Genomic DNA, 15492 nt, shown 5'->3' with positions numbered 1-15492 from the left:
CTGTCTAGCTAAGTCAGGAGAGCATGTGACTCTAGATCTCAGGGTTGTAAGTTCGAGCCCCACATTGGGTGTAGAGATTACTTAAAATCTCAAGAAAGATAAAAATGAAGTGTGATGAGGGTAATGACCATATGAATGGATGAGGGAGAAGGAGACATTGTAAAAGAATACTCATTGGTATTTGGTGATAGACTAGACTTAAGAGACACAAGAAGAAGAGAGTTTAAAGAAAATTCCACCCTTATTGTAGAGTATAGCGAAAATGGCAAAACCCATGGGAATGAAACTAAGACCTGAAATGAAGGTAGAGTTAAACTGAAACTTCTACTCACTTCATTCTACTAAGGCAAAGTCATACACTTTTAGAGCAGGAATTTTTATCTAGTGAACTTGTGCATGGTTTCAGAGACTTTGAACTCCCTAAAATTATATATTGACATTTCTTAAAAAAAAAAAAAAAAGAATTCTAACACCTCTCAAAAGCTGCTTCAGAACAACCAACCAACCAACAATAAATAAATGAAGGAAAGGAAAGAGAGGGAATGAGGGAGAGAAAGAAGAAAGAAAAAAAAGAATGGAAGATGGATTTTCTGCTTCCAAACAGATTACTTCTCTGAGCCGAAGTTGTGGTACCAACTGATTCTACAAGCACACTAAAATCTCAGTTTACAACTTAGTCCTTAGTCTCACCTTATATATTTTGGGGGATTCCATACCTATCTTGAGGTATACACTTACCACACTATAATACATGTTAAAGGAAATCTCATAATCTGGCCTATAATATACAAACTGAAGAAAGTCAAATGATAAAAGGAATGCTGCCTACTAAAAAATGGTAATGATAATACTAATGAAAATACAAATAGCTCCTGAGGGTGGTAGGAGAAGAAGGGCAACTCATTTTCTTAAGCCCAAGGAGATTCCCAGCCTAGAGAAACCATCTTATCTAAAGGCCTTGACAAATGTTGAGTCATGTGGGATCCCAATTCCTTTTGGTCCAGCATTTTCAAAGGCCAGCTCTGCTTCACACACTGCTGAGAATTAGACTGGTGCCAGACCCTGCTGAAAAGATATGCAACTATAGGAAATTGAACATTAGCATTTTTGGCAACTTTGGGACCTTATTGGGAGTGTTGGTTCCTCATGGCTTTGTCTTCTCAATTCTCCAGTAAAGAGAACAACCAGATTATGCTTTTAAGCTGCTCTCTGGCAGGTTGCATTTTTTAGAGAGCCTAACAGCTCTTGTGAATTTTGTATGCACATATAAGGTACCCCAGACTAGAAGGAGTTAGAAAGAGACTCTATATTTAAGATTCATACTCACATCGTGGCCTCATGTAAATTGGACATGGATAGAGCTGGTTGTTTGATTTCTTTTTTTTCATCTGGCAGCAGGACCCTAATAGGCTCAGTTTCATTAGAAAAGGTGAGGTGGTCACCAATAGGAAGGTGAGATGCTGGATCTGGCAAAGAAGGTTGTTGGCTTCCCTGTGGACAGTCTTCATCAGAGTCCTCTTCCTCCTGCTTATCACAAGCAGAGTTAATTCAAGTCACAAAAATGGTAAGTGACTCTTGAAGCAAAAACAGGAAGTGGAACCACAATTAGACACCATGAGAAGAATAGGTGAACTCTGTACCTACTAAAAAACCAGAAACAACCAAGAGTGACTCTTCTCCGGTTGCATCAAAGAACTTACAGAAGTTAATGAGCAAAGAGGCACCCCCGCATGCTTGGCTAAAATGCTCAGCAAGCTCATCTTTTTGCTGGGCCAAAGAAGGCATAGAATCTAGGATATGGTCCCATTCTTGGTTGCACTGCCTCCTAGTTCTTCCCTCTCACTCAGACATGGGCCCCAGCTTCACAACAATTACATGGGTTAGGATGAAAGGGACTTCAGACACATTTTGCCATTCAGAAATACCCCACATCAAGTCCTGGTGTGAGCCACATTCCGATACAGAGAATAGTCAGAAAATTGACAAATTCAGAGAAGAGCTCTATGAAGGCCAAAACAAAATGGAGTTATTCCTTAACCTGTTCTGCTAATACTTACCAGTATTACAAATACAACCAAAAGAATTTCTTGCAAGGAAATCTGAAAATCATACCCCATTTTAAACCATGCTTCCTTAATGGAAACATTTTAGAGATTATGAATCACTATTGTGTTTGTCTTTGAAATTGTGAAATTATAAATGTAGTCCAGTATGCTTAAATGTATATTTGTTAATGTTTATTCCTTTTTATATTGATACTTTGAGCAAGTGACTGTTTTAATATTAATGGAGTAGGATTTGTGGTGCCTTTCCAGTTCTGTATTCCCATAAATCATTCTTTATTAAAAACAGTCTAGCTCAATTTCAGTGGCCATGTTTTCTACTGAAATAAATCTTGTGTTTTATACAGTGATTGTCAAATGGTACGAAAAACAAATGTTTCATTGTATCAAGGAATATGTAGTCAATTTTCTTTATTAAAGAAGAAAAATTAACACAGAGAATAGAAAGGCTCTGTGTGGTCTAGCTGTGTTGTAAATTAGATGATGCTAAATTGAAATTCATCAGTTGTTCTCCTCATCCAAGAAATTGAAGCAAATATTAAAACTGACTTCAAAAATGCAATTGCTGGGGCACCTGGGTGGCTCAGTTGGTTTAAGCGTCTCACTCTTGACTTTGGCTCAGCTCATGTTCTCGTGGTTTGTGAGTGCAAGCTCTACAAGAGCCTACCTGGGATTTTCTCTCTTACCCTTTCTCCCTGCCCCTCCCATGTGTGCTCTTTCACAAAATAAAATAACTTTAAAAATGCAATTTCTATATATTCCTGTTCCATGATAGTTTTAATTGTCAGCCACTTGTTAGGTATAATATTTGGTTCAAAGCAGACCACATTTCTAGTTTGTGAAATAACAGCTGACCTTGTTAGCAGCATATACTGCCAAGAGGCTTCTTTATAACTGTCATAGTGCTGCCTCCCTACTTAAACAATACCAAGCACAAGTACAGGTTTCTAGTTAGTGCAAGCATCCTGACTTACAATTGTTGGAATAAGGGAAGGTGTTGACAAGATTTGCTTGATAATTCTGTATCGGTCATAAAGAGGCTTTATGAGGTTCTTGTCTTGCTTAGCTCCCTGAAAAACATGAAATTAATTATTATTCCTTTCTCAGAAAAGAATGAAAACATGTCAGTATTTTTAGCAGGAAAAAAACATTTTTGAAGCCTCAAAGTAAGGAATTAATAATACTATAATGCAACAGTAATTAGAGAAAGGGAAGTCACTTATAAGATACTGTTTAAGGCACATGCCAATTTCCTTCCAGGAAATTTTCTTAAAGGATAGGTCCAAGTTTAGAAAGATGTTTTTAAAGCTTTCTGAAGGAATCCTAAATATGTAAATGGTAAAAAGCCCGTTATTTTACTTCTTCATTCTTAAAAAAACAATATGTAGACCTATCGATCTTTCTTCTGAAACATGTATTTTATCTGTATCTTCATGATTATATTCGCATATATAATCACTTCGTATAGGTCCTCATCACAAGCTTGGAGTGTATACTAGCTTACTGGCTAGCTCTGCCATAAATTATTTTTACTTAACAATTATTATCCTCATCTTACCTGTACATTAAGGAGGTTGGAATTACAAAGTTCCTTACAACTGAAAGATTTCATAAACTCTTGGTCCAAAAATGTATTCTTCTACCTCACTGCTGTATGGCCCATCCCTAAGCACCACTTTCAACAGGTCACACTGTGCATAAAAATTTAAATAGCTTCCTATTTATCTATCAATCCTCTACCTATCTACCCCCCACTACCACCACTCCTCTCTCTCCATCCAAAGTGACCAAACCTCTGCTTGCCTTGGTTTTCCTCCCTTCTGTATATCCTACATTAATTTTCTATATATTTAAATAGCAATTTTTTTCACTGTGGTCAGATGGTTCTCACTCAGTAACTAGCAGGAAGGGGATAGTCGAAATAGCACAGAGCATAATCACCCAGGTATCTTTTGTCAAAGTACACATACCCAAGGTGCTCTCTAGATCTCTGCCTTCCAGATCCCACATAGGGATCCTGAAGGAAAAGAACATGGCTTAAGCATGTGTATTTTTCAAACTTCCTAGTTATTCACATATCACCCTACCCCTGTCCCAGTTGAGAACCATTCTGGCCCACACTTAGCTCCCTTTTCTTTGAACTTTTCTGTCTTATTATCTGGGCCTTAACTATGTACTATATTTCAGTTTTGTCTCCCAAATGAATTAGAAGTTTCTTGAGGACAAAGATTATATCACATATTATTAAAAAAATTCTCACAGTACTCAATAAATATAAATATATTTTTATATTTATAAATAAAATATAAATATATCAACTCAGGCTTAAAAACAAAAGTACCCTAATTTTTAACAATCTTCATATAAATTCCACAGGCTATAACCTAAGACTTTCATTTTCAGTAGAAAGATCACCTCTCTCTGTAGGAGACTTTTAAATATTGGTTAAGTAACTTAGGGTTAAAGAGCCTTTCATTTTTCCAGCCAAATCATTTCTTAAATATGTTCTTAGTCATGATACATCTTGGCATATTAAAAAAAAAAACAATCCTTTCATCTATTCTATGGGGTTTTAGTAAGTAATAAAGAAAAAAAATCTCAATCCAAGTTCAGAAAACATGAACAATGATTTTTATTCAGTGTCTCATTGCGACTTATATTCCAGAGAAAGCACTTCAGAAATATGATGCATTTAACTATTATTAGCATCTCTCTATGGCAGTTTGATTTTTGTAATTTTATTTATTTTTACTATATTTTCTGGATTCTAGGAAAGCTAAATTCTGTCCTAAAAGAGAAGAAGAGTAACCAAAAAGCAGCTTAGAATGATAAATGCCATTATACAAGAGTATCTTCCAAAGATGCCAGATGAAAATCAGGGCCCAAGTAAAACGTATGCGCTCATCTTTCACTCTGATGAGTTGATTTTACTCTTAGAATCATTACCAAAGCAATCCCTTAAAAGAGACATGACAATTCAATAGATATAAGTACAAAGCACTGTCAAAACTAATTCTGTAAGTGCTCATCCTCAAATAGACAGGAAGGCAGGCTGCATGAACTAGAAGGGTTAGTGGTCAGACAATGTGCCAGGAGCTCTCTTCTGCTCACAGACCACAGACCTATGGCGAGAAGCTGTAGGAGGCCTGCAAAGTCAATCTTCATGAAGGAAGATGAGTCCAGAGGTAGGCTCTAAACACCAAATGTAAAAATTTCATAAAGGTCTCTCTAGAAAGGAAATAATTCTTCATCTTGGAAGTTTTAATATTTAATGTATTTTCAACATTAAAGCAAGGACACCAGTTGAAAATTATCTGGCAATTTGAGTTTAAAGAAATAGAACCTAATCAGATAATCTCAAATGCTAATGAGTTCACTGAGGAGCCTGGAATAATATAGCTACTGTGGAAATTTGCAATCCTCCCTTGGCTTCTTCTGTGGTTTTTAGACTCTCCTGTAGGAACTACCTGATAGCTGACTAGCCTCTTTCAGGTTTGCTATGTTAAACTCCCCCAGGAACAATAACTACAGCTTTAGATATTGAGGGCTACATTTTCCACTAGAGATGCCTTCTATTTAAAGGGCCTCACTTTAGCCTACTGCAGAGATGCTAGCTTTATCTGAAAGGGTGTCTGACACATATTAGACAGTTCAACGGATATTTCATTTAAAATAATAGAAGTAAATTGCCATTTAAGCAAAGGTAACTTCCAAAGATCTCAAATATGTTTCTCTGATCTTTAGACTCTCATGTGCATGTGCCTATTAGACTTAGATGTCTCAGTAGGGTGACCAACTGTCTCCATTTTTCCAAAATGTGGCACTTTGAAGGACATGAAATTTTCAGAATCCAGGAAAATCCAAGGAAATCAGGGATGTTTGGTCACTTTATTCCTCAAAGATATTAAAGTTAACATGCTCAAAACAGAACCTCTTAATTTTTCACTCCAATCCCTAATCTGTTCCTTGTATAGTTTCCCCTATCTCAGTAAATGGACCTGTCACCATCTTGGATTCTTCCTTTCCCTCACTCCCTTCTATCCAATGATTCAGCACATCCTTTGATTCTGCATCCAAAATATACTTTGAATATGTCTATTTCTTTCCATTCCCAAGGCTTTCATGCTAGTCCAAACCACCCATTTCCTCTTTCCTTTTCCACTCTTTTCCCCTGTGATTTATTCTCCATGCAGCAATCAGAGTGATTTTTTAGGGGCACATGGGTGGCTCAGTCAGCTAAGCATCTGACTTCGGCTCAGGTCAAGATCTCACAGTTCATGAGTTTGAGCCCTGCATTGGGCTGTGAGCTCAGAGCCTGGAGCCTGCTTCAGATTCTGTATCCCCCCCTTTTCCCCTCCCCAGCTCATTCTCTCATTCTCTTTCTCCTCCCTATCTCTCATGTCTCTGTCTCTGTCTCTGTCTCTCTCTCTCAAGAATAAACATTAAAATATTTGTCAGAAAGATCTTTTAAATGTAAATCATACCATGTCACTTTCCTGCTGTCAACCACTCAACAGCTTTCTGATACTTTAGATAGTAGCCTAAACAGTACTGTCTCAGGGGCTCCAGTCTAAATTTCTGACTTCATCCTGTGCTCTAGCCCTCAGACCCAACAATTCCAAGTACACACAAGCTCTCCCTTCAAGGCCTTCATATATGCAGTTACAACTGCCTAGAATGATTTTTGCTGCTCTCTCGGCATGCTGATTCTTCATTAAATGTCACCCACTGGTCTTCCTAATCACATTATATAAAGTAGAAATCATACCCATTATTTTCTACATTATCTAATTCTTTGCACACTACTTATCAAAATCTTTAATAATTTTACTTATTTAGCTGTTTGTTGTATCACAATTTTCACAAGAACATGAGCTCCACAAGGACAATAACCCTCATAGCTTCTCTTATCTTGCTTATTATATCCAGCATGTATCATACATCACAACACATAATAGGCACTCAAATATTTTTGCAAATGAGTGATTGCCCACTAGTCACCAGGCATCTTTCCTTATTGTTACAATAATTATGTAAGTAGGTATTATCTGTATTTTATAGATGAGTAAATTGAATCTCAGAGAAATAATTCACTTGCTAAGTGTACATGGCTAGAAAGTGACTTGTTGAAGCATTGAATCCTGATCTAAGTCTATCAATCCTAACTCATCCCTCACTGTTTTAATCAAGTAGAACATAGAATTAGGACTTGAGTGTTGACCAAGCTTCTTTTATAGATATGGCTAGGGCAACTAGAAAATACAAGAAAGACCATAAAAAGCACTGAAAGAAAACCACTGTAGTGCCTGAGAGGGAGTGAGTGAGTGTTTGTGTGTGTGTGTGTGTGTGTGTGTGTGTGTGTGTGTGTGACATCCACTTATCTGCTGGCTATCACAAAAATCTAGAATCTTTGGTGGGGAAGGAATGAGTTGGCCAAGTGGATAAAAACCTATTCACTTCTTACAACATAGAATTTTTTTTTAATCTAAAAGTATTTCATAAAAATAGAGGTGGCCAAAGACCCATTTCTGCTTGTACATCACAAGTCTCCATGTAAATAACAAGTCCAGGGGCATATGGTGAGCCTTTTGGGATTTGGCATGTGTTGTCACCTATGATTAAGACCAGATAATGTGCAATAGAACAGGTAAAGGCAGAATGCTCCTCAAGAATACTCGATTACAAAGTTAAATATGCTAGTTTGTTCATTCATCTGTCCGTTTATTCAGCAAACATTTATTCAATACCTACTATGTACAGACACTGTAGGATCATGAGCTACAAAGAGCTCTTCTACTCAAGATGTCTAAAGAATAAAATGAGAGACAAAATGTCATACAGCATAGTTAGGACTATGATAGGGAAGCTACAACTCTTATTCAAGAAATTAAAAGCAACCGTACCACTCCTAGAGTTGATACAGAAAGGACTACAAGGAAGGTTCCCAGGCATAAATGAAATACAAGCACAGATATGCAAGATGAGAAGGAATTAACCACCTAAATACTAATTGCTTTCATTATTTTCTTTGTCAAATATGATAAAGCTTTTCTTTGAGCTCTAGGCCCGTATGTCCAAATGCCTAATGGACAACTGTACCAAAATTTTTCACAAAGATTTTAAAACTAAGATGTCTGAAGACTTCAGTCTAAAGTCTAAAACTGAAGTCTTTAGACATCTTGTTACGTAACACTCTCTTAAAAAGCCTACCTCTCTATTCTTTTAAGATACTAAACCATTTTCCTTACTATGTATACCTCATCCCAGCTTTATTATTTTTAAATAAAACATGATAACATGGAATTGTAATACTAATCTTGGGTTAATTTGCTAACTTATTAGGGGAATGAGGGTGAAAGTAGATATGCTATACCCTAATATCTTGTTATCTGCTTCCCACCAGCATTCAATACTTCCAGAGTAACATCCTGGAATTAAGGGGTAACACCTATATAGGTGTTATGGTCATGGTCAGTAACTTACTAGGAGCTCACCTGACTGAAATTCAGAGCCAGTATCCTAAAGATGTTTATGTGGTGCCAAGTGCTCTTACAAATTGGTCAAAACCATAGTCTCGCTGGAATCCTATTGAGCGTTGGGGTCTATGAGGATATGGTGAGGTACCTTAGAATCCTCCTGAGCAGGAAGCTGCTCTCTCTTCTCCTTCAGACATGTCAACACAGCATCAGGAGTCTCCTCTCCAGAGGAGCTTGGCTCAGGGCCCACAGCTTCTGGCTTCCCATTCTCTCTGGGAACTGCAGGTTGCTCACAGGATAGGTTTCTAGGTGGCCCTTTGGGAGCACTCCCTTGTTCTTCTGACAGCTTCAGCTTTAGTTCTGAGAGAAATGCCATGAGTTATCATGAGCAAAGAGGACTCACTGGGCTTAAGAGCAGAGAACCTTTCAGAAATTCCCACTGCTGATGTTAAGTCAGTGAAAATGAACAGTGTTGTTGATAGCTTTCCACAGGGCAACAGAAATAAGCATATTTCTGGTTCTTCCAGAACCAACAGCATAAACTCCTAATCAGATGTGAAAACAAAGGGCTCTAGAGGCTGGGATCTCATGGAAGTGGAAGGTTATTTGTGGAAGTAAGTCAGTGGTTTAAATTTCAGAGGATGAGATCTGGAGTAAGATGGTACAAGGCTTTCAAAGAATTCACCCATTACCTACCACAACATCTGGAATTCTATACTTAACAGGTTCATTTGCTTGAATTTTGAAAGTTTTGTGTAGTTAAGAGCCCCTGTGTAAATGAAAGCACTTCTGTAAGGCTTAACACATGCAGAAATCCGAGGAAATACAGGAGGGATAGGAAAGGAGAGATGGGATGCCAGCCCCAATTTGACAGATTTCACAATTTTGTCTAATGTCATCTTTAAAAATCCAAGAATCACCACTTTTGCAATGTGTTTTCATATAAACCTACATAACTAAAAATTAAAAATCCACCTGAGAATTATCAGGGAATTACATTTCAGAATATGCTAAGAGGTGGGTAATTTCAATGTGGTCGTTTATATTAATTTCTCAATTACAGAGCTCATTTTCTTTGATGCTTATTTTTTAGTTAGACTCTGGTGTGATGTTTAAACATTGCATATTTTATAAACCTGCGACATCATTACAGTTTAATACCACTGAGTGAAGATTCCCTTCTAGTTGCTTATCACCACTCTTTTAGAAATTTGGAAAAATTCCCATATCTATGTATTGAAATAAGAATATGGGAAGAGAAGGAAAAAAATTTTTATAGTTTTTTAAAAGTGTATTTATCTTGAGACAGAGAGAGAGAGTGCAAATTAGGGGAAGGGCAGAGAGAAAGAAAGAGAGAGACACTCTCAAGCAGCTCTGCACTGTCAGCACAGAACTGGATGTGGGACTCAAACTCACGAACCTTGATATCATGACCTAAGCCAAAGTCAGACTCCTAATCGACTGAGCTAGCCACCCAGGCACCCCAGAGGAAGAAAGTAAATTTTTATTGGTAAATACCATAGTCATTTTAAATGGATTTTAGAGTTAATTAATACTCATATCGTCATCATCTCCAGAGAAAGAGAAAGAGCACTAGATTAGGAGGTAAGAGCACTGAGTTTTACATCAAGATCACTACCTCCAAGCTATGTAAATTGTCTCTATCTCTGGACATAAATGTCTGCGTATGTGCAATGGGGTATGCAGAGTAAGTGATTGTTCAGGTTTTTTTCTAACATCCAAGAATCCAGTAACCTAGGGAAGTTACTACTCCACATGCCAGACTTTGGAGTTCTTCAGGTTCTTTGTAAGGAGAATTATTAGATGGGGCCAAATAATGAAAGGGACCCAGAACCCTTTGTTTCAAAATGGAGCCTCCAATCTAGGTGAGAGATGAGGTTTAAGAGGGCACAGGTGGAAAAGAATAGAAATTGCCTGGGAGCAAATTATCTCTATTTTAACTGCCTCCTTTCTGGAAAAAGAGATTCTTGACTGGCACTTACCTTTAAGTTGTTTACGACCTTTAGCCAAATCATTCATCCATTTCAGGACTTCAGGATTAGAAGTCTTGTCACCATGTGAAGGCTATGAAAGAAAGGAAAATGTGAGTGGAACAGAGGGAGTGAAAGAGAAAAAAGGAGAATCAAAATTTTTGGACAGCCAATACACATAGGGATAGTTCAGAAACATATAAAGCTGGGAGAGAAATTCATGTATGACAACTCCAGTTGAGTTTGTTCTAAAGAACAGAGCAAATATTCTTGACCTCCTCCACACTTTTGTACTCTCCATGGGCATTGTTCCTAAACATGCCTGGTCATTCATTACTTTACACAGAGCCCTGACCCTGCCAGTGTCCCCTACACTCTGAGTATCAATGACCCTGTGGGCCACTCACACCCCCATGTGGTTGCTAGGCCATTCTTGATATCAGTGCAAATGACTGCACTGATAGAAACCAGTGCTTACTCATTTGCCTTTACTCACACACAAGGTTTATGAACACAACCTATCTGGTTTATACTGACAAACTAGAAGACTTAGCTCCTATCAGTCATTTCCACCAAGCTCAAGAAAGGAAACCCCAGGATGTCTAACACCTGACAATAGTCTGAGAAAATAAGTATTTCAGGGGAATACCCAGATATCTAATCATCTCACTGTTTATTACAATCAGTATCCTACTGGGATAGCACTAAAGTCAAACTTAATCATATGTGCCTGACCTTGGTCAAATTACTTAGCCTCAGTTTCATCTATCAAATGAGGATTATAACAGCATCTCCCTCATAGGGTTGCTGTGAGGGATAAATTAGCTGATGTATGTAAAACAGGTAAAGTAGTTACTGGCATATGCTATGCACTATAGGTGTGTTAGCTATAATTACAAATACTATTATTATTATTATTATTACTGGCAGTGACAATAGTAGTAGTGTTACTATCAGACTTTCATGGGAATTCTGAATATGTTTTCACCAACAAACATACATGTAGGGGTATGTATCTCTTGCCACGTAGCTAATCTAAATTGGATGTGACAATAAGAATATATTTTTGATTTTTGAAGGATAGGACTCTCTTAATACAAGTATTTCACTTTGATTTCTGGATTTCTCCTCAGAGCATAAAAATGAATTTTCTCAAAGATAGACAAACATACTTAGCCTCTATCCCCATATATCAGTGAGACCATTCTTAAACAAATCAGGCCACCTGCTAACTGCAATGCAGGCTCAAGAAGATTGGTTACTTTGAATTGAGTATATACAAGGACAATATAGGAATGTTCATGAGACTTGGTCATAATTATAATATTGCTAGAAATATGTACATTAATAAGTAAATATGTACATTGACTAAGTCTATGGGCTCTGCTATGTTTTTTTAAAGGATAACTAAGTCTGTATAATATTAGCAAATTTCTAGTAAGAAAGGTATCAGGAGAGAAATGTGTCTTTCCTAGATTCAAATGAAAAAACAGTCATCAATGGTACATGGGAAATTAGATATATTAATAGTGAAACTCAAGGCACAGTACTTTCACTTCTAGAATGATGTAAAAACCATATATTTTTGAATCAAGATAGAAAAGACTGAAGGAAAACAATAAGTGGTTTTTTCCTAGGGGAGCTTAGATAGGATAGTATGGATGGTTTCCATGAGTAAAGCTCTGGTTTCAGTACCATGGACAGTGACACAAGGACACGCCTCCCAAACAGCTTAGCCTGGTGCTACCCATGATGTGATAGAATGATGCACTGTGCCTCTTCCCTGATATACAGTTTAGTATGCTGGCTTTGGGTAACAGCCTGGTTTTACATTTGGCTTTTCAAAATCCTCACATAATTCTCCATGCTGATCTGTAAACACATCTTATTTACCTGGAACACATCTTTCTCACTGGATATATACAGTTACCATCTTTCAAGTTAGTTAATTCAAGTTAGTTAACCTACAGTGTAGTTTTGGCTTCATGAGTAGAACCCAGTGATTCATCTCCAACATATGACACACAGTGCTCACCCCGAAAAGTGCCCTCCTTAATGCCCATCACCCATTCAATCCACCCCTTGACCTTAATCATCTTTTGAAGTAACGTTAAGAACAAAAACCTAAAACCCTAGAACCAAGGACTACTAAAGAAATAAGCTCTCACTATTGCAAATAGGATTTAGGAAAATTTTAAGGCTGATTTTTTTTCTGACAAAACATTTTAAATCTGGAAATCACTTTCTAAAATGACTTTTTTTAAATTTCCTTACTCCTGGGGGAGCTTTCAAAAGAGTTTAAATCAAGCTCACAAGGATGACAGCCTTAAAATCACATGGAAAGTTTTCATATACAAGCTGTGGATCTTCAAGTCTTCTAACTTCTAAATTGAAATACTTCAGTTTAATAGACCCAAGAGGATATAACTCCAGAGTTACAGTGTATATTTTGTTCAATGCAACTAAAACAAGACCTGCAAGGCACACGACTGAGGGCACAACTGGACTAGATCTATGCCCTATCAAAGTCAGTTCAAAAGACACTTTAGAAAGAAATCTGGATTAGGAATGAAAAGACTTGTGTTGTCTTGGCTAGGTCAATTCTTTGCTGTGTGATACTGGGGAAGTTACTTCCTTTCTCTGAGCCTATTCCTTCAATGGTCAAACAAGAAATAAGACTGGCTGATCCCTTCTAATTCTGAAATTCTATAATCTCACAAATTGTGGACATCCAGCTGAAATAGCCTTTTCTAAATCCATGAGTCTCATGATAGTTAAGTATAAAATTAATTGTAGAAATAAACACGGTTTTGGATAGGAATATAAAATGGTCACATTCAACAGAGAAAGAAAGGTGCATGTGGTACCAGGGCATCAGACTAGCATGGAGACCCAGCAGGAGCTCAGACTGAAATATTAGCTGTGGTGCTATTAATTCCACAATTCATCTGGCAGGAAGGAAAGCCTTACATCCAGCAACCAATTTAAGCCCATTGACATGTCAAACCTCTAACCACAGCCTGGCACCCTGACAGCAAGGGTGAGGGAAGCTCTGTTCCCTGAGACATTAAAGTTTCTGATTACACCAGAGATTATTATACACACTGAAGCAGTGGTGACCATGATGCCCTCTCTTTACTGCTCCTAAATACATCAATCTGCATTTGTGAACGTTTAAGTATGTTGTGTGGGCATGTGTCTGCACCAGCTCTAAAACTTTTCTAGACAAACACAGAAGGTGCCAGTAGAAATTCTATTAAAATAGCCTGTTGGGTGGCTCTTACAATTGAAAGAAGTAATCCAGGGTCTGTGGCTGATGGCTGAAAAATTTAGTAAAGAATTAATGTGTCCAATATTTCTTCCTCTTTGGACAAGGCAGGGGCTGTCATGGGATAGCCTGGTCAAATATCACTCAATAGATTAAAAATGTAATAATATTTAGGACCACTTACTTCCCTTGGGTGAAACACTGTAATAAGCATTATATTACAATATACTATACACTCATTTAATACTCACAAACTTAAGAAGTCACTACTAATATTAACTCCACTGTGCAGATGGATAAACTGACACTCAGAAAGATAAAATAAGTCCAAAGTCACAAAGTTCCTAACTAGCTGTGTTAGATTCAAATCCAGACCAGTCTGATTTAAGAATTGCCAGGTATATAGCAAGCTGACACTGTAGACACGGAGGGTGTAGAAAGTGGGGAATGGAGGGAAGATGCTTGAGACAAAGAAGGGGTCCTTGATTGCGTGTTGAGTGAGAGAGCAGAGTTCCTGTGCCTGAAAGCAGGACGCTGAGTGACACCATTCTCACCTCTCAAACAGGCACATACCTGCGCATACACACACGCACACCAGCCTGCCCCAGTAAGCTAAGCAGCGCCACCTAATGGGGCCATTACACCAAGCCCCGCCCAACTCCACCCTCCAACCACATGCCCTAGAGGACCACAAGTCTCTCCATCTGCTTAGTGTACAGATTATGTACAGACTATAGAGTGCTTCATAGTTTGAGTTCTACAGAAAACTGGATGTAACTTCATTCAAGTTTCATTCTGTTTGCTGGTTCATCTATTTGGGTTTTTCTTTCTTCTTTCTTTTTCTTTTGCTCCTTTTCTTTTTCTTGGATAAAGAAAGAGAAAATTTTATTTTTATTTTCCTTTTTTTTATTTTTAAAAAACTTTTAACAATTAATTTTGAGAGGCAAAGAGAGACAGAGTGTGAGTGGGGAGGGCAAGAGAGAAAAGAAGACACATAATCTGAAGCAGACTCCAGGCTCTGAGCTGTCAGCACAGAGCCCAACATGGGGCTCTAACTCATGAACTGCAAGATCATGACCTGAGCTGAAGTCAGATACTTAACCCACTGAGCCACCCAGGCGCCCATATTTTCCATTAAAAAATTTTTTTTAATTCTTTTTTACTATGTTTTTTACTTTTTGGTAAATATTTTATTCTATTTTACTTTATTTATTACATCTTATTCTATTTTATTGTATATTTTTAATTTTTAAACTCTTTCTTACTTTATTCTTTTTCTTTTTTTTTCTTTTCTTTCCCTTTTATCTCTATTCTATCAAGTTTCTTTCAAAAAACAAACCAAAACACACCTAGGACCTAGCTTCTTTTATTTGATTTTCTGTGTTGTTTTTAATTTTTAATTTTATTTTAGTAATCCATTTTCTTCCTCCAAAATGACAAAATGAAGGAAGTTACCTCAAAAGAAAGAACAGGAGGAAATGACAGCCATGGGCTTAATCAACACAGATACAAGCAAGATGTCTAACTAGAATTTAGAATCACGATAATAAGAATACTAGCTGGAGTTGAAAAAAGTGTGGAATTCCTTTCTGAATCCCCTTCTGAATATAAAAAGTAAAATCTAATCAGGATGAAACTTAAAATACTATAACCATGATGAAATCTCGAATTGATGCCCCAGTGGCAAAGATGGA

At 37.3% G+C, this 15492-nt stretch overlaps 1 protein-coding gene across 2 annotated transcripts in view; it reads right to left on the bottom strand.

Annotated features, from left to right (window-relative positions):
• FAM13C (family with sequence similarity 13 member C) overlaps nt 1-15492 on the bottom strand; it is a 155061-nt gene that overhangs the window by 4332 nt on the left and 135237 nt on the right. For both annotated transcript variants that reach the window (XM_039220231.1, XM_039220230.1), the window contains 4 exons: nt 10543-10624; nt 8688-8899; nt 3038-3133; nt 1328-1524 (listed from right to left, as the gene is read on the bottom strand). In XM_039220231.1, the coding sequence (XP_039076162.1) occupies nt 1328-1524; nt 3038-3133; nt 8688-8899; nt 10543-10624 (587 nt within the window). The remainder of the gene's footprint in view (nt 1-1327; nt 1525-3037; nt 3134-8687; nt 8900-10542; nt 10625-15492) is intronic.

Source organism: Hyaena hyaena, unplaced genomic scaffold (genome assembly GCF_003009895.1).
Source record: "Hyaena hyaena isolate Hyena2069 unplaced genomic scaffold, ASM300989v1 scaffold_875, whole genome shotgun sequence".
Taxonomy (NCBI): Eukaryota; Metazoa; Chordata; class Mammalia; order Carnivora; family Hyaenidae; genus Hyaena; species Hyaena hyaena.
The sequence above is the reverse complement of the archived record's forward strand: the minus strand, read 5'-3'. Positions and strand labels throughout refer to the sequence as shown.